Consider the following 25313-nt stretch of genomic DNA (forward strand, 5'->3'; position numbering starts at 1 on the left):
AGTGGCGAAGCTAACTGCTTAGCATGCCAATAAAAATCGATGTTAACTGATCTAACATAGTGAAATAAATTCAAAATGTTGATCATTGTTCGAACACTATTGATTGCTAGGGTCATCAGAGATTTTCATGCGTGCATATGTTGTTTTTTCCTTTTAAATTTATAGAAAAGTCAATTACATGCAATGACATTTTTCGGCCACGCCCCAAGCTCCGCCTATGGTCCAAACATCTTTCTGCTGCTAATTTAAATCACTTGTGGACATCGAATCCATTTTAAGTAGGAGTTTCGGTTCATTCGCTGCAGCCCTCCCGTCGGTACTACGCTAGGAGGTTTGGTTCTACGCAAAGATGACTGTCTGGGTCTTTGGTGCAGGTGCGCTTGGTTGTAGAAATCTTTTGGCCTCTGTTCCTCTTCTTCATCCTGGTGGGGGTGCGCTTTACCAACGAACCCATCTACAAAGGTCAATGTAAGTAAAAGGTCATCCTGCGAAGAGGTAAGTGTGTAGTCAAAGCCGCTAAGCGGACACTGTTTCTCTAGGCCACTATCCCAATAAAGCCATGCCGTCGGCCGGGGTCCTGCCTTGGATTCAAGGTCTGGTGTGCAACGTGGACAATCCCTGCCTGAGTCATCCGACACCGGGGGAAACGCCGGGACAAGTGAACAACTTTAACAACTCCATGTAGGTCAAATGGTATCATTTTATCCCTTTATAGGGCATGTACCAATCTCGTCCATTTTTTTGTAACCTGTCCTGTTGAGCTGCTTAGACACGGAAAATAGAAATCTGAGTGTCCTTATGGCCTGAAATCTATCACATGGGAGTTGGTTATACTCCCATTGTGGTTGTGACCATTGTGATTGTGGAGGAGCTCGACGGCACCCGCTCCTCGGTAGAGAAAGAAACTAGAGTGCCAGAAGTCGAGTCTCCAAACAAAAGCAGCTACAAAAAAAAAAAAAACTGAAATAGAAGCCCAAGTGTCGCTAAGATGATTATATGAGTCTCAAGTTCAACTCTGAGCGACGGAATGAAACTAAAAAATGCCTCCCGTGGATGTTAGTATGACAAGATCACTGATTCGCTCATTTTGCTGTCAATCAAAAAGGGAGTTAGCCACGGGACCGATCATCTTGTCATAATGCAGAGAAGCAGGGCGTCCAGGCCAGCTGAGCCCCACCCACTTCCCCCAGAGAGACAAGACATTCTCTCACTGAGAGAACAGTCTGGGACCCAGCTCCTCATTGGACTTTCGAACTCGAACGAAAGTAATCGTGCAATTTTGATTGGTTTATTTGCGTGACGTGTTCTTAATGAGCAAAGTCACTCTTCCGCGTCGTACGTCGTCTCCACAACAACACAGATGGCGAGCAGGAGAGCCGAGAATATGTTCCTATCCGCGGTAAATTGAGTTTTAAATGAACAAAAACACACTGTCGCTAAAAACCAACAGTCTGGTTCGCGCTAGCCATGTTGAATAAACTTCTCCGCTCTCCTACCAACGTCACGTCCACCCGTCACTGATTGGTCCACTTTGCCGTCTGTTTGCTATGGCTTGCTCCGCCCTGGAAATTTGATCCGCGGAACGGTCGCCAGACTCTATCGCTGGAAAAGAGGTGAGTCTGGAGATCCAGGCATACATGGCGTCAGACGGACAGGATAAACCCAGCCTTTAGCCAATGATTCGTCTCGTTCAACAAACGTTGAGAGCGTTGTAGTGCATATTTAGTCAATGACATATACACACACCAACCCCTTTATTAGGTACACCTGTCAAACTGCTCGTTAACACTTAATTTCTAATCAGCCAATCACATGGCGGCAACTCAATGCATTTAGGCATGTAGACATGGTTTAAGACAATCTCCTGCAGTTCAAACCGAGCATCAGTATGGGGAAGAAAGCTGATTTGAGTGACTTTGAACGTGGCATGGTTGTTAGTGCCAGAAGGGCTGGTCTGAGTATTTCAGAAACTGCTGATCTACTGGGATTTTCACGCACAACCATCTCTAGGGTTTACAGAGAATGGTCCGAAAAAGAAAAAATATCCAGTGAGCGGCAGTTCTGTGGGCGGAAATGCCTTGTCAATGCCAGAGGTCAGAGGAGAATGGCCAGACTGGTTCGAGCTGATAGAAAGGCAACAGTGACTCAAATAACCACCCATTACAACCAAGGTAGGCAGAAGAGCATCTCTGAACACACGGTATGGACTTTGAACTTTAAGGCAGATGGGCTACAGCAGCAGAAGACCACGCCGGGTGCCACTCCTTTCAGCGAAGAACAGGAAACTGAGGCTACAATTTGCACAAGCTCATCGAAATTGGACAATAGAAGATAAACGAAGGAAAAACGTTGCCTGGTCTGATGAGTCTCGATTTCTGCTGCGACATTCGGATGGTACGGTCAGAATTTGGTGTCGACAACATGAAAGCATGGATCCATCCTGCCTTGTATCAACAGTTCAGGCTGGTGGTGGTGGTGTAATGGTGTGGGGAATATTTTCTTGGCACTCTTTGGGCCCCTTGGTACCAATTGAGCATCGTTGGAACGCCACAGCCTACCTGAGTATTGTTGCTGACCATGTCCATCCCTTTATGAGCACAATGTACCCAACTTCTGATGGCTACTTTCAGCAGGATAATGTGCCATGTCATAAAGCTGGAATCGTCTCAGACTGGTTGCTTGAACATGACAACGAGTTCACTGTACTCAAATGGCCTCCACAGTCACCAGATCTCAATCCAATAGAGCATCTTTGGGATGTGGTGGAACGGGAGATTCGCATCATGAATGTGCTGCCGACAAATCTGCACCAACTGTGTGATGCCATCATGTCAATATGGACCAAACTCTCGGAGGAATGCTTCCAGCACCTTGTTGAATCCATGCCACGAAGAATTGAGGCAGTTCTGAAGGCAAAAGGGGGTCCAACCCTTTACTAGCATGGTGTACCTATTAAAGTGGCCGGTGAGTTTATATATTTAATGACATGTATATATTTGATAACTTCGGAAGGAATTCGCCACCCCGGCCAAGCCGCCGGAACAGCGACAGCCGAACCAAATGGCGTCCCGCTGGCACTGCTCCAGCAAGTCGGCCGGGAGGGGCCAATCCCGTACGTTCACTCCGGTGTTAACCCTTTGTACTGACTCCATTTTGAACAGTTCAAAGAAGGCAATGGTACACAATGGTAAGAAAACAAGGCAAAAAAAGACGACAGAGAGACAATGTTAAATCCAAGGTCCGCAAAACAATGGATACATCGGAATGTCCCCAAGAAGCAACCGTTGTTAGCTAAATGTTCAGTCTTTTGAAAGCTGCGGTTGAGTGGAAGGCCTGCCTGGGTGTTGTCTTGGGAACCTCCTCCTGTGGCAGGTTTGGGCGGTGAAGTTCGTGCGTCATCTTTCGTGGCTGGGATGTGGTTGCCACAGCAACTGAGGCATGTCTTGACGTCCAAGGCGCCGCGCTATCAATTTTGTTGCCTCAGTAGCGCAAGAGTGCCCTGACCCACTGAAGAGCAGTTGATGTCCTTTCCTTCATTTTATCAGGCGAGGGCTGATAAGGTGATTCACTTTACTCTGTCAAACGGCATGGAGTGAAGTCTGCCTAAACTATGGTTACATGATTTACTATAATGAATATGTTAGACTAATGCAAGCAATTATATGGTGTGTCCGAGAAAGATAACTATTCCCTTCACTTATTTTTGGACTTTTGGTGGGACTTCCCTTGCAGTCTGAGAGCAATTGTTGCTGCTATAGTGGTTTAACACCATGTACATGAACGCAATACTTTTCTCAGAATTTCCAGGGCCCTTACGGAGCTTCAGAGCCTGCTGATAAACGGATCCTTCCTCGCCAAAGCCCGACGACTGACTGACGACGCGGCGCAATGGACCTCGCTCCTGTCGGGAGCCGACGGTAGGAGCCGCCTCGGAATATCGGGCGCCGCTATACCTACGCGCCAGATAATAAGGTGTAAATAGAGTCACGCAAAAGTGCCGCAATTCCGCCTCTTACGTCTTTGTCAAGTATTTGCCGCCGTGGAAAAGTATGGCCGTTGTTGGGATGACACCGCCGAGGATTTGTTGTTCTCCTTTATCCCTCAAAAACAACGGGGCGTGATTATTTACGGCGCCGTTTCGCACGCAGACTGACAGATCATTTGTCTTGATAAGTCGCTGCTTTGCATTAGGCCCATTTGGCGCGACGGTATTCAGATTTTTTTCCCTCTCCGTCCCACCCGCCGCTATTTAATTTGCAAATAGGAAAAGAGGGGAGGCGTGCCATCGCCGTACGACAAACAACTGCCGGGGAACATTTGCATTTCGGGGGTCACCGGCTTGTAATATACAAGATTAAATCCATCAAAGATCCGAGCGGGAGCGTAATTAATTGCACGCGTTGTCTGAGGTGAGACTACAAAAAGGTCGTTAGAAAGAACGGGCGGCCTCGGAAAAGTTTTGGATCTCAAAGATAGTTTGGAAATTGCACGGGCACGCATTCTTCGGTAAACTTTTTGGGGCAGTTGAAAATCAGAAGGCGTGATTGGAAACGGTTTTGTGGAAGTATCACTAATTAATTGATTGGGATGTTTTCCTCAAATTTCGGCGAAATTATACAACTGGCTGATACATTTTTTGTGCCTTGAGCTTGTGAATTCATATACAAAAAATCTGAATATTTTATGTGATTCTAGCCAACTAGCTACTCTATATTGGCAATTAGTGAGATTAAAACTTTCCCCAACTGATGACTATACTCAAAAATAACGGACACTCGTTCTGTTCAAGGACAACCGCTTCGACTGAGGACGATTCTGAGAGACAACGAAACATTCTCTGCACACTTGAGAGAAAATTTGATGGTGCCACCTCCGGTGGTCGAGAGCCTCATGGCCGCCAAAGTTTCGCGAAACCTGGTGAGTAGGGGTGTGGCAAAATATCAAAATGTTATATCGTGATACTTTGTATCCCAAAAAGTTTTCGATATGTTTTAAAAATAGGTCACTGTTTAAAAATAAATCTTCCACTAGACCGGAAATGGCAAATGAACGTTCGTTCATTGGAAACCAGAGCATTCGCAGCCAGTCTTTCCGATTTTCGAGGCATTCAAAGGTCACATAATTGTCATATCTCCTTATTGTGAGATCATCGTTATCGTTGTATCGCAAATTTGATCGTATCAGTTTCTCACCCCTACTGGTGAGTATCAAAAGGTGATCAGTACTGATACTACTTACTGCATATAGAGAGCAAATCGAGACAGAAAAGAATACGCTTCATCAACTGTCATGATTATAACAGGGACCCGATGCAAAATGGCTGACAAGTGACGACGTTTGGTCTCATTGGTTCACAGCCATTTAGCCTTGTGCTATGGTATTAAAAAGTATTTGAACCTTTTGGAATTTCTTACATTTCTGCATAAACTCACCATCAAATGCGATCTGATCTTTGTCAAACTCACACAGATGAAAATACACTGTCTGCTTTAACTAAAACCCACCAAACATTTATAGGTTTTGATATTTTAATGGGGATAGCATGCAAACAACGACAGAAGGGGGAAAAGTAAGTGAACGCTCTGCCTAAGGAAACTTAGAGCAATTAAAACCAATTTAAATCAGGTGTGTGCCCAATCACTGATGAGTGGTTAAAATCTGCCCTGACCAGTATAAAACACACACCTGGTAAGAATTGTTTTGATGAGAAGCATTGTCTGATGTGCTCGGTCAAAAGAGCTGTCTAAAGACTTGCGATCAAGGAATGTTGATTTGTATAAAGCTGGGAAAAGGATACAAAACCATCTCTAAAATTCTGGATGTTCATCAATCGACAGCGAAGTTTTCCACAAATGATGAGTTTGGCACTGTTGCTTCTCTGCCGAGGAGTGGCCGTCCACCAAAAGATGACGCCAAAAGTTCAGCGCAGAATACTCTGAGAGGTAAAAAAGAACACGAGAGTGTCTGCTAAAGACTTACAGAAATCACTGGCACCGTCCAATATCTCAACTATATGTAAAACTATGGTCAAGAATGGTGTTCATGGGAAGACTCCACGGAGGAAGCCACTGCTGTCTAAAAAAAACATCGTTGCTCGTTTAATGTTTGCAAAAAGGCACTTGGACACTCCATGGATGTTTTGGCAAAATATTTAGTGGACTGATGAAACCAAAGCTGAATTGTTTGGGAGTAACACACAACGTCATGTGTGGAGGAAAAATGGTACAGTTCACCAATATCGACACCTCATCCCCACTGTGAAGTATGGTGGACAGTGCATCATTATTTGCTGCCTCAGGGCCGGGACAACTTGCAATCATTAATGGAAGAATGAAAACCTGAGGCCGTCTGTCAGACAGTTGAAGCTAAAAAGAGGATGGATGCTGCAACGAGACAATGATCCAAAACACAGAATTAAATCAACTTCAGAATGGTTTCAGAAGAACAAAATACACGTTTTGGGAGTGGCCAAATCAAAGTCCAGACTTGAACCCCATTGAGATGCTGTGGCATGACCTAAAAATTCAGAGATTCCAGCCAGACATCCTAAGAATGTGAGTGAACTACGGCAGTTTTGTAGAGATGATTAGTCCTGATCGATGTGCCAGACTGATCTGCATCTACTGGAAGCGTCTGGTTGAAGTTATTGCTGCCAAAGGGGTGGGGGGGCACAAAATATTAAATGTGATGGTTCACTTACTTATTTTTCCACCTTCTGTCATTGTTTGCATTCTATCCTCATTAGAATACGAAAACCTGTAAATGTTTGGGTGGTTTTAGTTAAAGCGGTTTTTTCATCTGTGTGATTTTGACAAAGATCAGATTACATTTGATAGTGATTTAATGCAGAAATGTGAGAAATTCCAAAAGGTTCCTATATATTTTTTCATACCACTGTGTCTGCCATTGAACCTTCTAAAACAGTGGTCTCCACCCGGTCCTCAGAGGTAGTTGAACCAATGAGGTTTCTGCTAAAACAAGCAGCACCTGACTCCAATCAACTGATTGCACTTGTAAATCACCAGATTGGTGAAAAAGTGTTGTCATTTATCTGGCTGGAATGAAATCCTACACCCACAACAGGCCTTTGAGGACCGGGTTGGAGACCACCCAGAGTTCAATTCAAACTTGCAAGTCAAAGTATTACTTCAGTTGGTAAACTAAAATTGCTCCTAACGTTTTCACGATACAAGATGACAGAGTTCCCGGCAAACCGTGGTTTGGAGAGCGTTTTGTGCCAGGGCGAAGACCTGGACCGGTACATCCGGTTCAACAGCCCGTCGGACAGGGAGGCCTTCCAAAACGCTAGCTGCTCACTGGACCCTCAGCAGATCAGCGACGGACAACGAGTGCTCCTGCAAAACCTGGACCTAAACAAAATCTTGGCTCAGGTGAGCTTTTTTTTTTTAATCCCATTGGCGGCACTTTACGTCCAATCCATTTGGATTGGGAGTGGCCATTTTGTTCGTTCGACACTACCGAGCGCAGTCAATGGCATTGAAAGATGAGCATTCGCAATATATCTATAAGAATGAGCAGCGTATATTGTATTTTTTCTCTTGCAGTGGGTTTGATTTGTTCCCCATGAAGTTATTAAAATACATGCCACCGCCAGAAATATTTATTAGAACCGATGTTCTCGTGAATTCTTTTTAAATCCCAGAGTTCCCACTGGGATTATGCAAGCCTGCACTTTTTCTTTGGAGTTTATCTTGGAGGGAAAATATATGGCACAGCAAATCCAATAAATAAGTGATAAGACAGGCAAGTTTGGAGGGGAGATTATTTGAACAATTTCAGCCCACAGGCACAGTCAAAGAAAAGCTTCGGACAAAATAGGGCGCGGGAAAGGGTGGGGGGACAGATCCTGGGCGCTGTCAGCAAATGGACGGAATGGAACATCAAGCCATCACACTTAAAGGCGTGCATTCCGAGTGACGGTGCTAACAATACAGAGAGTGAAAGAGGCTTTGGCGGCGTTTGTTTTGTTTGTACTTGCAAGGATGGTTACCTTTTAGAACTCTAGAAAACGGAAAAGCATTTTGGCCGTTTAATTTTGGAGCATTTTCGGGCTACTTTGTGGTCCTCAGTCGGGAAAAGGTAGAATGCTCTCTCCGAGTCAGGGATGAGGTCCTTCTCAACGCGGAGGAGTTCTACTATCTTGGGGTCTTGATCACGAGTGACGGAAAAATAGAACGGGAGATCGACAGGTGAATCGTTGCGGCGTCTGCAGTGATGCGGACTCTACATCAGTCCGTTGTGGTTAAGAGCACACTATCTTTAACTAGAACTACTACGGGTGGATCAGTTGATACAGATCACTTTTGTATCCAGAGAAGGGTCATCTGACTCTAATCAGCATATCTTTTGTGAGCACTGAAGTCCTCATTAGTCAATCCCATTTACACTTGCAACACCACAGGGTTGGATTGCCCCAATTAGTATCTTTAGTTTTTGCAGGGCAGGGCTGCCTGTTTGCAGAAGACTGTCTGATATTAAAGCGTTGAGAAAGAACAGCTGTCTCAATCTCTCTGTATATTTAGTTGCGCTGTTTCTTGTGTGTATGGAGCTATAATTGTCATATTGCTGATGATGGATGGCTGATGATGCACAACACAAGTCATTTTTCATGAAAACCACTATTGGAGATTTTGCCACATGGGGAAAAAAATGCCACATGGCAAAATCCATTTTGCCACATTGCAAAGTAATGCCACATGGTAAAATCCATTTTGCCACATGGCAAAAAAAATGCCACATGTCAAAATCAATTTTGCCAACTGCAAAACACTGCTACATGGCAAAAAAAGCCATATGGGAAAATAAATGCCCCATGGCAAAATTCATTTTGCCACTTGGCGAAAAAATGCCACATAGCCCCAAAAATGCTATATGACACAACCAATTTTGCCACATGCAAAAAAAAAAAAAAAAAAAAAATGCCACATGCAAAATGCATTTTGCCACATGCAAAAAAATTGCCACATGCAAAATGCATTTTGCCACATGGCAAAAAAAAAAAAAAAAAAATGCCACATGGCAAAATCCATTTTTCTACATGGCAAAAAAAAATCTCACATGGCAAAATCCATTTTGCCTTATGGCAAAAAAAAAAAAAACGGCACATGGCAAAATCCATTTTGTTACATGGCAAATAAATGCCACATGGCAAAATCCATTTTGCCACATGCAAAAAAAAAAAATGCCAAATGGCAAAATGAATTTTGCCACGTGGCAGAAACAATGCCACATAGCAAAATCAATGTTTCCACATGGCGAAAAAAATCCCACATGACAAAATCAATTTTGACACATGCAAAAAAAAATGCTACATGGCAAAATAAAAATGCCACATGGCAAAAGTCATTTTGCCACATGGCGAAAAAATGCCACATACCCCAAAAAATGCCATATGACAAAAACAATTTTGTCCCATGCAAAAAAAAAAAGAAATGCCAAATGGCAAAATCAATTTTGCCACATGGCAGAAACAACGCCACATGGCAAAAAAAATACCACATGCAAAATGCATTTTGCCACATGGCAAAAAAAAAAAAAAAGCCACATGGCAAAATCCATTTTTCTACATGGCAAAAAAATTGCCACACGGCAAAATCCATTTTGCCACATGGCAAAAAAAATGTAACATGCAAAATTCCTTTAGCCACAGGGCAAAAAAATGCCACATGACAAAATCAATTTTGTCACATGGCAAATAAATGCCACATGGCAAAATCCATTTTGCCACATGGCAAATAAGCCATATGGCAACATAAATGCCACATGGCAAAATTGATTTTGCCACATGGCGAAAAAATGCCACATAGCCCCAAAAATGCTATATGACACAACCAATTTTGCCACATGCAAAAACAAAAAACAAAAAAAAATGCCACATAGCAAATTCAATGTTTCCACATGGCAAAAAAATGCCACATGCAAAATGCATTTTGCCACATGCAAAAAAATTGCCACATGCAAAATGCATTTTTCTACATGGCAAAAAAAATCTCACATGGCAAAATCCATTTTGCCTTATGGCAAAAAAAAAAAAAAACGCCACATGGCAAAATCCATTTTGTTACATGGCAAATAAATGCCACATGGCAAAATCCATTTTGCCACATGGCAAATAAGCCATATGGCAACATAAATGCCACATGGCAAAATCCATTTTGCCACATGGCAAATAAGCCATATGGCAACATAAATGCCACATGGCAAAATTGATTTTGCCACATGGCGAAAAAATGCCACATCGCCCCAAAAATGCTATATGACACAACCAATTTTGCCACATGCAAAAAAAAATGCCACATGGCAGAAACAATGCCACATAGCAAAATCAATGTTTCCACATGGCGAAAAAAATCCCACATGACAAAATCAATTTTGACGCATGCAAAAAAAATGCTACATGGCAAAATAAAAATGCCACATGGCAAAAGTCATTTTGCCACATGGCGAAAAAATGCCACATACCCCAAAAAATGCCATATGACAAAAACAATTTTGTCCCATGCAAAAAAAAAAAGAAATGCCAAATGGCAAAATCAATTTTGCCACATGGCAGAAACAACGCCACATGGCAAAAAAAATACCACATGCAAAATACATTTTGCCACATGGCAAAAAAAAAAAAAAAAAAAAAAGCCACATGGCAAAATCAATTTTTCTACATGGCAAAAAAATTGCCACACGGCAAAATCAATTTTGCCACATGGCAAAAAAAATGCAACATGCAAAATTCCTTTAGCCACAGGGCAAAAAAATGCCACATGACAAAATCAATTTTGTCACATGGGAAAAAAAATGCCACATGACAAAATGGCAAAAAATACCACAGTGCAAAAAAAAAAAAAATACCACATGCAAAATGCATTTTGGCACATGGCAAATACAACTTTTGTTCTCGCTGTCTCTCAAACTTTTTATTTAGAAAATTTTGAAATGTGTTTGCCATTGGGAAAAACATGACTTTTAGGGGCCCAACTTTATGACACCATTCCAATTTGAAACCGTATGAATCGGTCAAAGCGTGTGGGTTGAGCGGCGTATCAAAAAGGTGGACGCAATTTTTTTGTTGTTGAAATTGCAGTACTTGATGGCTTGTTTGTGTACTTGAGAGGATGCGTACCTGAGGTCATTAACTTGAAAGGAGAATTGATTGTCATGATGTGTTCCTTTGAGTATGTTTACCTGTAAGGACATACTGTACTTGTATACTTAAAAATAAAAAGAAGAGAGTCTTCCATTCAAGCAGCCTTGTGAATACCGTTCTGATCAATATAATCTTTCACCAGCTGCCTTCAGCTTTGGATTTGGATGCCGTCGACGAAACGCTGCTGGAAAGAAGCGCGTCGGACGCTGTCAACCTTCTCCAAGATGTTAGTATTCCACTCATATTTGAGATTTTATTTATGCGATCAAATGTTGTTGCTGTCATACTCCGCTTTGAACTAGGTGAGGCGTTTGCAGAATTCCGTGATGCTCGCAGGGCCGCTGGATTTCCAGAGGGACATGATTGGCAGCGTCAATATGCTTCTGTGCGGAAAGCAGCTTGACTCCAATTCCACCGACGTGACCCTCAGCCTCAGACAAGTGGTTAGCAACCAGTCAATCTCCAGCAACACCTCCGGTGGGTCCCCTTGCAATGACTTGATAATAGTCATATTTTTGCCTAACCGCGTGAGAGCAATTCAATTGTGGGTAAAAGTGTCGAAGGCAACGAAACCCCGCCGTTCGGGGAATTCGTGCATTCATCAAGCATTCATGGTGACCTCTGTGAAGTTGGCCCCTCATCAGCTGCAAATTTATATCAAAATGATGTCAATCGTTTGTGCCGGTTTTTGTTGCTATCATTTTTGAGATATTTACAATTCTTTGATATGTGGTCAATCATTTTGAGATAACCTAGCTAAAAATGGTGTCAATTGTTTGTGCTGCTACGGTTTTGTAGATATTCTGCTTTAAATTTGCAATGATGACATCACGCAGCCCCCCCCCCCCCCCCCATCTACGTCAGAACAGAACTGCAATAGTGCCGTTCGTTTGTGCAAGATATCTACAATTCTTCTATAGGTCTATCTGAGGTGTGAGGAGCCCCCCATTTTGATTAAAAATGGCCTCAATTGTGCTGCAAGTTTTGCTTTTAATTTGTCGATTAGATTTTGCTGCTAATGAGCACGCTTCCATTAGCCAATGACTCATCATACTTCATAATGTATTGCCGGGACAGTAGGCCGATTAATAGGGGGCCTGCATTGTTGGCGAGGCCGTCAAAGCTGACCTAGAGGAATCACAGACAAAGAGCTTTTTTGGTTGAAAATTCTTATGAATAAATGCTTAAATCCCCAAATCCTTTATATAGACGTAGAACAGTCTCGATTCTTGGTTAAAAGCAAAAAAAAAACTGTGCAGTTAGCATTTATTTTACGTAAATATGTCGAAGTACAATGCTAGTCTGTTCGTGAATGTAATTAGCGGCCGCCTGATGTAAACAGAGCTACTCCAGTGAAAATTCTTGTTTTTTGTTCTTTTTATGTTGAACATTCTTGTGAATAAATGCTTAAATGCCTAAATTCTTTATAGATATGGACGTAAAACAGTCTCGATTCTTGGTTAAAAGCAACAACAACAACAAAACGTAGTTAGCATTTATTTTACATAAATATGTCAAAGTACAATGCTAGTCTGTCAGTGAATGTAGCTAGCAGCCGCTTGATGTAAACAGAGCTCTTCCGGTGAAAATTATTATGAATAAATGCTTAAATCCCTTAATTCTTCATAGATATTCACGTAAAACATTGTCGATTCTTGGTTAGAAGCAAAAAAAGCGTGCAGTCAGCATTTATTTTATGTAAATATGTCAAAGTACAATGCTAGTCTGTTAGTGAATGAAGCTAGCTACTGCCTGATGTAAGCAGAGCTTTTCCAAGGAATTTTTTTTGTGAATAAACGCCTAAATCCCCAAATTCTTTATAGATATTAATGTAAAACAGTCTTGGTTAAAAGCAAAAAATTTCGTGCAGTTAGCATTTATTTTATGTAAATATGTCAAAGTACAATGCTAGACTAGTAGTGAATGTAGCTAATGGCCGCCTGATGTATATTGAGCTTTTCTGGTAAAAATTCTTGTGAGTAAATGCTTAAATCCACAAATTCTTTATAGATATGGACATAAAACAGTCTCGATTCTTGGTTAAAAGCAAAAAAAAAAAAAAAAAACTAAAACCGTGCAGTAAGCATTTATTTTACGGAACTATGTGAAAGTACAATGCTAGTCTGTTAGTGAACGTAGCTATCGGCTGCCTAATGGAAACAGAGCTTTTCCGGTGAAAATTCTTGTGAATAAATGCTTAAATCCCCAAATTCTTTATAGATATGGACGTAAAACAGTCTCAAATCTTGGTTAAAAGCAAAATAAAAGACATGCAGTTAGCATTAATGTTACGTAAATATTGCTAACTATGATGCCAATGCAGTAGCGGCTAATTTTTCCCAATGTTTCAAAATGCATGCATGGTACGAAAAATATAATAATTACCTTGGCTCCTTGAACAAATCACCCCTGAGACAATCTTTCCTGTTTCGTACTTTTTCAACAGAAAAGCTCCTCTTGATATGGGCGGCCCCCTACTTGAATGCCAGTCGCAGTGCATGACCGATCTGACCCGTCAATACATTATGAAGTCTATGGACTAATTTATTTCTTGACGACTTATTTTTGGAGCCATTGGGCAAAAATGGCCTCCGGCCGCGGCCTTGGGGAGCCACGCTTCGGTTGCGGATTTCGGAGGCTCTCTGTTAAATATACCGCAGGCAAATTTAATTCCTTCCGTAAGATCCCAGAGAACGACATCTTCCTTGTAGTACGTTTTATTAAAGCTTCTCCGGAGTTGGGAGCGAGGCACAATTAGATTTTAATAAGATGCTTCTGTTCCCTGGGAAATAAAAAGTTGCATGGCAAAGAGCAACGCGGTGCTGGTGCCAGCACAAATGAGCATAAACACGGTGTCATCCAGACAAAATAAGCACTGACGTGTCTGTTAGCACGCTAATAGCTGTTTTGGCATTTTCCTCCACTCAAATGATTCCGGCAATGTGTAGCACACATGTGCGTAAATGGCCAATTACAACTACTCTGGAAGTGGGAAAGCACTCACAAAGGCCTTGTACTACAGACATTTAAGTCCTGTTTGAAAAGTGTTTTTGTTATTTTAATCTTTTGGATTTTTCTTTCTAAAAAAAAAAAAAAAAAAAAATCATCTTTTGGCAATGCCAGCTAATGATTAGAAGCTCATCTTGGTGGGCCACCGTTGCGCAAAGTGGCATCTGTTGCCGCCTTTGATGGGAACAGCTGGCCGGGGTCCGGGTGGAGGGCGGCCATTAGCTCTCCTCGCGCCGACCTCCCCGCAGCACCTGGGAGAGGCGGCGAGCGGGCACGTTTAATTGCGCTGAAAATGGCTTCTAACATGTCCCCTGAGGGGCGAAAAGTTGAGCAAGAAAAAAAAAAAGACTCCTCGCATGAAATCAAAAGGACATTGTTGCACCTTTGAAGGTGCTGACCTGTAACAATGTCCTCTTGTTGTGTGTTTACAGCACGAAGCACGACACAGTACTTCATTTTAACCTGGATATTGCAGGAGAAGTGCGATTACATTTTTTAGTCTAGAAATGACAATAGAGAGATTTTTCATTTGTTCAGTCGGGTTACTGTGATCGTATTTTGCTCGAGAGATGATGTGCAGTCACGCAGTGGACACCAGTGCAGAACGGCGGCCCTTTTAAATTAGTAATGATGCTGCTACCCATTCTCTCTATATTTAAAAGTTTTTATGTACGGACTCGGGTGCAAAGAAATCCAGCGAGAAGCATTGAAGTACAATACGTAGCCCAATGCACTCTAATGTAAAGTGTATGGTCAAAAATCACAGCCACACGTTTTTTTGCCATTTAAAAGGATTTGGACGAGCATAGGTGTCAATGGCAGAGCCTTACTTGAGTGCCAGTGGAATGTCAGTGTGCTATAGTTGAAAGTGTATGGTCAAAAATCACAGCCACACATGTTTTTTCTGCCATTTAAAAGGAATATAAAATTTGGACGTGCATAGCTGTCAATGGCATGGACGTGTATGGCCTCCAAAACAGCCATAAACCCCCAAAAAATGCCATATACCCCCCCCACAAACCAAAATGCATTTTGCCACATGGCAAAAAAAAAAGGCACATTGCGAAGAAAAAAATGCCACGTGGCAAAATCCATTTTGCCACATGGCAAAAAAATGCCACATGGCAAAAACATTTTGCCACATGGCAAAAAAAAAATGCCACATGGCAAAAAAATGCCACATGGCAAAACAATTTTGCCGCATGGTAAAAAAAAATCTGCCAGATAGCAAACAAAAATTTCAGATGGCAAACAAAAAATGCCACATGGCAAAAAACAATTTTGCCACATGGCAAAAACCACTATTGGTTTTCGGCCCTGCTGCATGACTGGATGAGTCTTTCTCCAAGGAATGCTTGAAGAGTTTTAGCTCTGTGGCATGATGCATTGTCATCTTGGAAAATTACATATTTTCAATTGAAGGGATTAGAAAGCTGTCTAAAATGTCAATGTAAACTTGTGCATTTATTGAAGATTTTACCACAGTGCCTTTGCCTGCCATGCAGCCCCATATCATCAAGGACTGATGTAATTTTGATGTTTTCTTCAGGCAGTCATCTTTGTAAATCTTACTGGAACGGCACCAAACAAAAGTTCCAGCATCATCAACTTGTCCAATGCAGATTCTTGACTCATAACTGAAAATAACCTTCGTCCAGTCATTCACAGTCCATGATTGCCTCTCCTTAACCCATTGCGGTCTTGTTCTTTTCTGTTTACGTGTCAATGATGGTTTCCTTTTAGCTTTCCTGTATGAAAATCCCATGTCCTTTAGGCGATTTTGCACAGTTCTGTCACATACCTTGACTCCAGCTTCCTCCCATTTCTTCATTTGTCTTGTTGTACATCTTCTGTTTTCAAGACATATGGCCTTTGTTGTTTGTCATAATGTTTGAATGTTTACCAGTACGCTTAACTTTAACAACCTTGCCATGCTGTTTGTACTTGGTCCAGATTTTTGATACAGCTGACTGTGAACAGCCCATATCTTTGGCAACCATACGTGTAGCGTTACCTTCTTCAAGAAGTCTGATAATCCTGTTCTTGGTCTCAAGAGACATCTCTCTTGTTGGAGCCATGATTCTTGTGAATCCACTTGATTCAGCAGCCCTCCGAGGTGTGATAACTGCACTGTTTTTAACTTCTGACTAACGAGCAGATCTATTCGGTGGCGGGGGCCCAATTAAGGAAAGGAATATGATTCCATATATTTTTCCTCAGAATGGAGTAATTCTATATTTCCCTGCACTTGCTTCATAAAAGTAACATTTACTGACCACCACAATGTATTTTATTCATTTCTTTTAGTGTTTCTGAGTGCCAAGGAGTGGCACTTTTGAACTAATTCATTATTTTTTTAAAGGTTTTTATCTGAGTTTGTTCTACATAATGTAATGTCTGAGTGAGTGCTCGTCAGAAACTGGTGATTCCATACTTTTTGCTAGGGGTTGAATATACAATTTTGTTTCCTTCTCTAGGTTCTTTTTGTCAAAATTTGATCGATACTTTGGAGGGAACCCCTGGTTTCCGATACCTCTGGAACACCTTCAAGCTGTTTTTCCGTGGAAAAGTTCTCTTCACGCCCGATACTCCGGCGACACGTCTCATTGTGAAAGAGGTAATAAATGTACAAAGAACACCCGTTACGCCATGGTTTTGATTGCTATCTTCTTGTCGTCGTTCAGGCTAACAGCACCTTCGGCGCCTTGGCGGCGTTGAAAGAACTGGCCGACGCGTGGGACCAACTGGGTCCGCGTGTTTGGGATTTCTTTCAAAACAGTCAGCAAGTCGACGCAATTCGGGTAAGACGGAGTTGAAAAAATCTCGATGGTTCTAGACGTTGAAGGAGATGGTATCTTTCCTCATATTTACCGATCAACTGTTTGTATAAAATAAATAGCACTTATACCATAGTTTAAGGAAAACAAGCAGAATATAGGGGAGAAGAGATACATGACGCCTTCTTATCACGGAAGTCCAACGTGTGAGTCATGCAACTGAGCCCACGTCTGCACTACAAACTCTCGCAATCAGAACAAATGGCGGGACGCCCTGTCCCAACACAAGCAACACCGGAGAACGCCAGATATCCAACTGATAACACGACTGACTCCAAGAGCCCCTTTGACGCTGAGGTGGCAAAATCCACAACCCTCGTTGCCCTGACAACAGTAACTCCCGAATCCTCCTGTCCAATCCACAAACAGGCAATAATCCTAAACACACCCTTCTTCCTGCCCATGCCCACAAGAGCCTTCAAAAGACTGAATGTTTAATTAAGCATTGTCATTTATTTTTTTCCTCGGGAACCTTTAGTTGACTTGTTATATGGTGACCCTGAATCCTCGCCTTGGTCTGTTGTTTTTTTGCCTTGCCGTTTGATCGCTGTCGACCTGAATCAATTGTCAAATTGTGTTTTGAAGCCTTTTTCCAACTTTCAAAATGGAGTCAGCACAAGGAGTTAAGACCAGGGGTGAAAGTGGGCCGGAACGGCCCGGAACGCCATTCCGCCATATGGCGCTTTGATCCCGAAAATATAACGGCAACAGTCAAAGCCCTCTGTGTGATGGCTTGTTTAAAGTATTGTATTTTGTCAAATGATCCCCTCTGGTGGCGGCGTTGGGTATGGCTGGACTCTTACCGTTTATGACAGAACCAGCTAAGGGAAAGCTACGCTCTGGTTCAGCCCACATGAGGCTGTAAGTTGTTTCAGTTGATGTATGTTGGTGTAGGCATTTGTGGTTAAGTTTGGCGAAACTGTTTGTTTAGTTTAGCGATTTGCTATGAGAGAAGTGTAAATACGTTAGCATTTGTAGCATCTAAGCTAGCGGACTTTATTTTGCAGATTGGGTGGATATGATTTACTAATTTTACATATTGATTGTACTGGAGGAACTTTTACAATTTTTCTTTAAGATATATGTCAACGTAAACGTTTACATTAGCTTCAATTTTCATGTACATCCAATGTTCTTGAATAGTTCAAATTTAGGTTTTGCATTTAGGAAATGGGGGGGGGAAATTAGGAGATAGAGGTTGAGGTTACTGCTGTTAACTTTTATTTTGCAAATCATTGGGGGAAAAAAATCTGTTAAATTTTGAATGAAAAGCATTATTTTGTTTGTATGTGTTTTAGGAATAACTGTGCCAAAAGCAGTTTTATCAACATTTCAGTGGTTTTAGTAAGTTTGCTGACCTACCGACAAACCTCCCCCCGGAGTTCTGGCAAGAAATTCTAGCCACTTTCACCCCTGGTTAAGACTAAGGTGAACGCGCGGAGTTTGGCCTTTTGGCCGGGTTGTCGGGTTCTTGCCGGCCCAGGTCGTTGGATCTGCGTTGGATCCGGCGTGATTGCGGTAGTCTGTCTCAAAGGTCAGATTCCGTCAACGTCCAATCTATTTTGACTAATCCAAATAATTTTGGGAAAATTAGAGGCACTTTGAGAGAACGTATCCTTCCGGCCCATCTCCAAGGACGCGGCAGACCGAACCGAAAGGCAATCCGCGACTTTTGCGTGTCCTCAAAAACGTTTCCGGTCCAACTCTCAGATCAAATAGAAAGACTGATGATGTATACGCACGGCAGGGGGAGTTTTATGCAGCTCCTGTTCAGTATGGAAAGCGAAGGAGGGAAGTAATTATGGATAAGTACGGGATAATTTTCAGCCTGGCAGAAGGGATTATCTATAGAAGTAGAGGACACGGACACTTTGCCTCCCTCCCTCCCTCCCCGTCTCTCTCTTGCAGTATTTCCTTGACACTGACATTACTGGAGTGTCACTCCAAATGAGCTTATAGGCAGCTGGAGGGAAGCAGACACGGAGAGCTCCACATTGCCGCGGTATTCATTACCCTAGCCCTAACCTTTACACAAATGGGCCTGCATTCCTCCTTTGTCTTCATTTTCCTCTGGTCTTTTCTCTGCCGCCGCCGCCCGGTGCTAGCCGGCCGCGAGCCGGGAGCGCCTTTCGTCATCGCCGGCCTAGGTCGTTCAAGGTCTTCGGACGCGTTTTAGCGTTGATGGACCAATTACCGCGGCCGGCGAGTCTATCTGAGGTCCGCCGCAGATAAGAAAGAAAGGCCGTAAACGTGAAGCGTGGTCAGGAGTTGACACGTGGAGCATTTTTTCAAAATATAGATTGCTTACTATTTATGTAGAGAATATTTTGTAATCCAAATCCTAAAAAATCCTAACCCCTCCCTAAATACAGTGGAGCAAATAAGTATTTAGTCAACCACCAATTGTGCAAGTTCTCCTACTTGAAAAGATTAGAGAGGCCTGTAATTGTCAACATGGGTAAACCTCAATCACGAGAGGCAGAATGTGCAGAGGAAAACAGAAAATCACATTGTTTGATTTTTAAACAAATTATTTCCAAATTAGAGCGGAAAATAAGTATTTGGTCACCTCCAAACAAGCAAGGTCTAACTTCTTCTAACGAGGCTCCACTCGTTACCTGTATTAATGGCACCTGTTTTAACTCATTGTCGGTGTAAAAGACACCTGTCCACAATATCAGTCAGTCACACTCCAAACTCCACTATGGCCAAGACCAAAGAGCTGTCGAAGGACACCAGAAACAAAATTGTAGACCTGCATCAGGCTGGGAAGACTGAATCTGCAATAGGTAAAACGTTTGGTGTAAAGAAATCAACTGTGGGAGCAATTATTAGAAGTGAAGGGGAAAAGATATCGTCATCGCACACACCATATAATTGTTTGCATTAGTCTAACACATATATAGTCCAACACATACATATGGTACAGGTTCTCGTAGGCACCGTCTAACTGTTTACATTACTCTAACACACGTAATATAATTAATCAGGAAATAGTATCATTTTCATATTTACAGTAGGACTACACTACTAATATAAAATAAATAGCACACCATAGTTTAATGAGAAGAAATACAAGAGAGACACAATGCCGTCTTATCACAAGATTGACGCACCAACTCTTGCAATCAGCTCTCCCAGCAAACTCCAAGGACAAAGCGCTTTGTCCTAAAACAAGTACAACCAGCCCGGACAGCAAAGTTGATAGCGGGCGTCCCAAACCGCGCACGAACCTAAGCCGCCCAAAACCGGCCACAGAGGGGTTGTCCCAAAAGCAACGCCCAGAAACGCCTTCGACAAGGCCCGCCTCAGCAAAGGCTTTAAAAAGACTGGACACTGAGATAACACAGATTTTTTTGCCGCTCGAAAACATGTAGCCTTGTTTTGGATCCAGAATTGTCCCTCCGTCGTCTGTTTTTGCCTTGTTTTTACCATTGTCGACAAATAAATTGTCAACCTGTTTTCGGTGAGTGTTCTTCAAGCTTTTAAAACATGGAGTCAGTACAAAGGGTTAAAATAAGAGGACGTGCGAAGTTCTGCCTTCCCGGTCGGCGCGCGCGGAGGCAGCGTCGGCCGAGCGGCACTTGTTTTGGCTGGTGCTGTTCCCGGGTGCGTCTGGGCCGGGGAGGCGAATGTCAACAAAAGACATACAAGACCACTGATAATCTCCCTCGATCTGGGGCTCCATGCAAAATCTCACCCCGTGGCGTCAAAATGATAACAAGAACGGTGAGCAAAAATCCCAGAACCACATGTGGGGACTTAGTGAATGACCTATAGAGAGCTGGTACCACAGTAACAAAGGCTACTATCAGTAACACAATGCGCCGCCAGGGACTCAAATCCTGCACTGCCAGACGTGTCCCCCTGCTGAAGAAAGTACACGTCCAGGCCGGCCTACGGTCCGCGAGAGATCATTTGGATGATCCAGAAGAGAACTGGGAGAATGTGTTCTGGTCAGATGAAACCAAAATAGAACTTTTTGGTAGAAACGCAGGTTCTCGTGTTTGGAGGAGAAAGAATACTCAATTGCATCCGAAGAACACCATACCCACTGTGAAGCATGGGGGTGGAAACATCATGCTTTGGGGCTGTTTTTCTGCAAAGGGACCAGGACGACTGATCTGTGTAAAGGAAAGAATGAATGGGGCCACGTATCGAGAGATTTTGAGTGAAAATCTCCTTCCGTCAGAAAGGGCATTGAAGATGAGACGTGGCTGGGTCTTTCAGCATGACAATGATCCCAAACACACAGCCTGGGCAACAAAGGAGTGGCTTCGTAAGAAGCATTTCTGCCTAGCCAGTTTCCAGATCTCAACCCCATAGAAAATCTGTGGAGGGAGTTGAAAGTCCGTGTTGCCCAAAGACAGCCTCAAAACATCACTGCTCTAGAGGAGATCTGCATGGAGGAATGGGCCAAAATACCAGCAACAGTGTCTGAAAAGCTTGTGAAGAGCTACAGAAAACGTTTGGCCTCTGTTATTGCCAACAAAGGGTACATAACAAAGTTTTGAGATGAACTTTTGGTATTGATCAAATACTTATTTTCCACCATGATTTGCAAATAAATTCTTTAAAAATAAAACAATATGATTTTCTGTTTTTTTTTTTTCCACAATGTTTCTCATGGTTGAGGTTTACCCATGTTGACAATTACAGGCCTCTCTAATATTTTCAAGTGGGAGAATTTGCACGGTTAGTGGTTGACTAAATACTTATTTGCCACACTGTATTTACTGTTTTTTTTAAAGTTGATTTTACTCTATCTCAATAACAATTTTCTGTTGTCAGACTTTGCTAGCCAACCCAGTGTTTGCCGCCGCCCTGGACCGGCGTCTCAACGGCACCGGCTGGAGCGCCGCCCTTATCGCCAACCTCCTCTACAACGGCCCCCCGGAGGAGCGACCCGCCGGGATGCCGCCCTACGACTGGCGTGACCTTTACAACGCTACCACGCAGGTCCTGCGACTCCTCTCCGACTTCCTTGGCGTAGGTATCCCGCCGCTATCTGTTTATTCAGCGCACGAAAAAGATCTTTTGGCTCATTTCTCTGTGGCGAGAGGCCTTGCTGTTTGCCAAGTTCTAATAGCGCCAAATAAAGCGCGAGCACACGCTCGCGGTCGACGTATCGATCCGCGCCACGCTTTGCAGCGGGGGCCCGTTTTCCCGGCGCGGTGTGATTAGACACTCGTAATTCAAAGTCAGGTTTGTCAGCAGGCAAACGGATCGCTCGTACACTCCTCACATATTTTCAGGTAACTTTCCAGGATCGAATCGACGCATTTCGGCAACAGACTTCCAATCCATTGGTCGTCGATTGCAGCCGATGACTTACCTGCAGTTGTCCGATAATGACTTTTTAATATCAAAACGACATACTGGTCCAAATAGGTTGGACGTCTATTGCCGTCAATGGCAGCCATTGTGTCCCCTTTTGCCACAGTGTTTGGACCTGAACAAGTTTGAAGCCGTCCCCAGTGAAAATCAGCTGGTGAGCAAATCGTTAGAGCTCCTGAAGAACGAGAGTTTCTGGGCCGGCTTGGTGTTTGCGGACCTCCCGCCCGACGCTGGCCGAGCTCCCGCCTACGTTCGATACAAGATCCGCATGGACATCGAAGAGGTGGAGCGCACCGACAAAAAGAAGGAGCGGTAGGTGATTAAGTTGAGTTCTTCTTCAATAGTGACTTTTTTTTTGGAGTCTAAATAGCGTTCCTGACAGCCCTTCTTCACATTTACTTGGCCTTTACCAGCTCAGATGACGATGTGTCTGCTTTTAATAAGGTCGTGGTCTCCGGGGGCCCGAGACAACCCTTTTAACGATCTGCGCTATATACGAGGAGGCTTCGCCTACCTGCAGGACATGATCGACCACGGCATCGTGCGAACGCAAAGTTCCGGGACCCCGCCCTTCGGGGTTTACGCTCAGCAAATGCCGTATCCTTGCTATGTGGATGACAGGTGAGTACAAAGATATATTTGCCTCGGTTGGGTACCGTTTTGTGGTGTTTTTTTTGGGGGGGGGGGGGGCATGTTGCAGATTTTCCCCATTAATTGATGGTAACTTTAAACGTAATGCAAAAGCTACCATGACGTTTCTTTGACCCGCCGACACCGTTCATACACCAAAACCATAAGCGGAGTTTAAGGGGGGTCAGCCCCCCCCCCCCCCCCGGTGGCCAAAAAGTGTAATTGCATGTAATTGACTTTCCTATTTACAGTGCCCTTCATAATTATTGGCACCCCTGGTTAAGATGTGTTTTTTAGCTTCTAATATATATATATTTTTTTTTTATTCAAATAATATGGGACCTTAATGGAAAAAAAAAGAGAAAAACTTCAATACAAGTGCATTTATTCAGTGGGGAAAAAATCCCACATAAAGAAATAATTATTTGACATCAAATAATGTGTGTCACAATTATTAGCACCCCTGGTGTTAATACTTTGTACAACCCCCTTTTGCCAACAAAACAGCACCTACTCTTCTCCTATAATATTTCACAAGCTTCATTTTGTGTCTGGTGAACCATTTCTGTGTAGATTTGACCATATGTTTAGGGTCATTGTCTACCTGAAAGACCCAGTGACGACCCATCTTCAGTTTTCGGGCAGAGGGCAACAGATTTTGATCTAAAATGTCCTGGTATTTCAAAGCATTCATGATGCCATGCACCCTAACAAGGTTCCCAGGGCCTTTGGAAGCGAAACAGCCCCACAGCATCACTGACCCACCCCCATACTTCACAGTGGGTATGAGGTACTTTTCAGCATGCGCATCTTTCGTGGCACGCCATACCCACTTAGAGTGTCTGGCACACGGTCCCAGGCTGCTTTGGTCAGATGAGACCAAGATTGAGCTTTTTGGCAACAAACACTCTAAGTGGGTCTATTTAGACACAAATGTCCTACCCATTATATGGCCCAAACACAAAAAGGATTGCTAAAATCCATGAAAAAAATTTTTTTAATGAAAATGTATGTGTTCAAATGCAAATATTTGAGTCTAAAATATTTTTTTCTCATTCAAAAACCTTTTTTCTATGAGTGAAAAATTTTTTTTTTGATTGAAGTGGTTTTTTGAATTTTTTTTTTTTTTTATTAAGCAACTTGTGTTTTGATTGAATAATAGACACAAAGACACAAATGTCCTGGCCAAAATGTGCCCCAAACACAAAAAGGATTGCTAAAATGAAAGAAAACTTTTTTTAAATGAAAATTTATGTGTTCAAATGCAAATTTTTGAGTCTCAAATCTTTTTTCGCATTCAAAAACTTCTTTCTATGAGTGAAAAAAAAAATTTTTTTTTTTTGATTGAAGTGATTTTTTTGAAAATATTTTTTTTGTATGAACTTATGTTTTGATTTAATAATAGACACAAATGTGTATCCCCTGGGCGGAGCCATGGAGGTTGATTTGTGTCTTTATTATTCAATCCCCCAAAAAAGTTGCTTCAATAAAAAAAAGTTGCTCCAATTTAAAAAAAAAATAAAAAAATAAAAAAAATAAAAAAAGTTGCTTCAATCAAAATATATATTTTCAACAACAAAAAAGTCACTTTAATACAAAAAAGAAATGTGTTTGAATGCAAAAATAAATTTGAAACTCAAAACACTAAAACAAAAATACATGTGAAAGCTACTTTTCTTTGATTAATTTTTATTTATTTATTTATTTATTTATTTTGATTGAAGTAATGTTGATTTGTGTTTGGGCCACATTTTGGCTAGGACATTTTTCTCTTTATTATTGAATCAAAAAAACAAATTGCTTAAAAATATATATAGATTTTCAAAAAGAAAAATCACTTCAATCAAAAAAAGAAAAATTTCAATCATAGAAAAAAGTTTTCGAATGTGAAAAAAATTTGCATTTGAACACTTCATTTTTCATTGAAAAAGTTTTCTTTGATTGAAGGCATCCTTTTTGTGTTTGGGCCATATTATGATTAGGACATTTGTGTCTAAATCCTTCAATCCCCCCAAAAATTGCTTCAATCCAAAAAAATATTTTTACCTTTAATGCCAGCAATATGAAGCAATTATCAGAGAATCCCAAATTTTGAAAATAAGGTTCTAATGAAAGCTTTTCTTCAAATTTGTAAAAAGAAAAGTCATAATAAATATGTGTAATAAGCGCTCAGATATCTATAACCCTTGCTATATCATGTTTGTTTTTTTCATGGAACCTGCAGATGCATGTGTAGACTTGCATCCATCATTTTTTTTTTCCAAAAAGAAATGTCAAAACTCTGAATTAGTCTAAAAATCATGAAATTTTAGGTGTATCAACTGTGATACATACGGCAA

At 42.1% G+C, this 25313-nt stretch overlaps 1 protein-coding gene across 4 annotated transcripts in view; it reads left to right on the forward strand.

Annotated features, from left to right (window-relative positions):
• Positions 1–25313, forward strand: part of LOC130928389 (phospholipid-transporting ATPase ABCA1-like) — a 125968-nt gene that overhangs the window by 21661 nt on the left and 78994 nt on the right. For all 4 annotated transcript variants that reach the window (XM_057854950.1, XM_057854949.1, XM_057854951.1 and 1 more), the window contains 12 exons: positions 375–468; positions 540–681; positions 3799–3917; positions 4790–4917; positions 7194–7391; positions 11304–11387; positions 11464–11638; positions 16648–16787; positions 16855–16971; positions 21799–21996; positions 22451–22656; positions 22789–22965. In XM_057854950.1, coding sequence (XP_057710933.1) covers positions 375–468; positions 540–681; positions 3799–3917; positions 4790–4917; positions 7194–7391; positions 11304–11387; positions 11464–11638; positions 16648–16787; positions 16855–16971; positions 21799–21996; positions 22451–22656; positions 22789–22965 — 1778 coding nt within the window. The remainder of the gene's footprint in view (positions 1–374; positions 469–539; positions 682–3798; positions 3918–4789; positions 4918–7193; positions 7392–11303; positions 11388–11463; positions 11639–16647; positions 16788–16854; positions 16972–21798; positions 21997–22450; positions 22657–22788; positions 22966–25313) is intronic.

This window comes from Corythoichthys intestinalis, chromosome 13, assembly GCF_030265065.1.
Source record: "Corythoichthys intestinalis isolate RoL2023-P3 chromosome 13, ASM3026506v1, whole genome shotgun sequence".
Classification (NCBI taxonomy): domain Eukaryota; kingdom Metazoa; phylum Chordata; class Actinopteri; order Syngnathiformes; family Syngnathidae; genus Corythoichthys; species Corythoichthys intestinalis.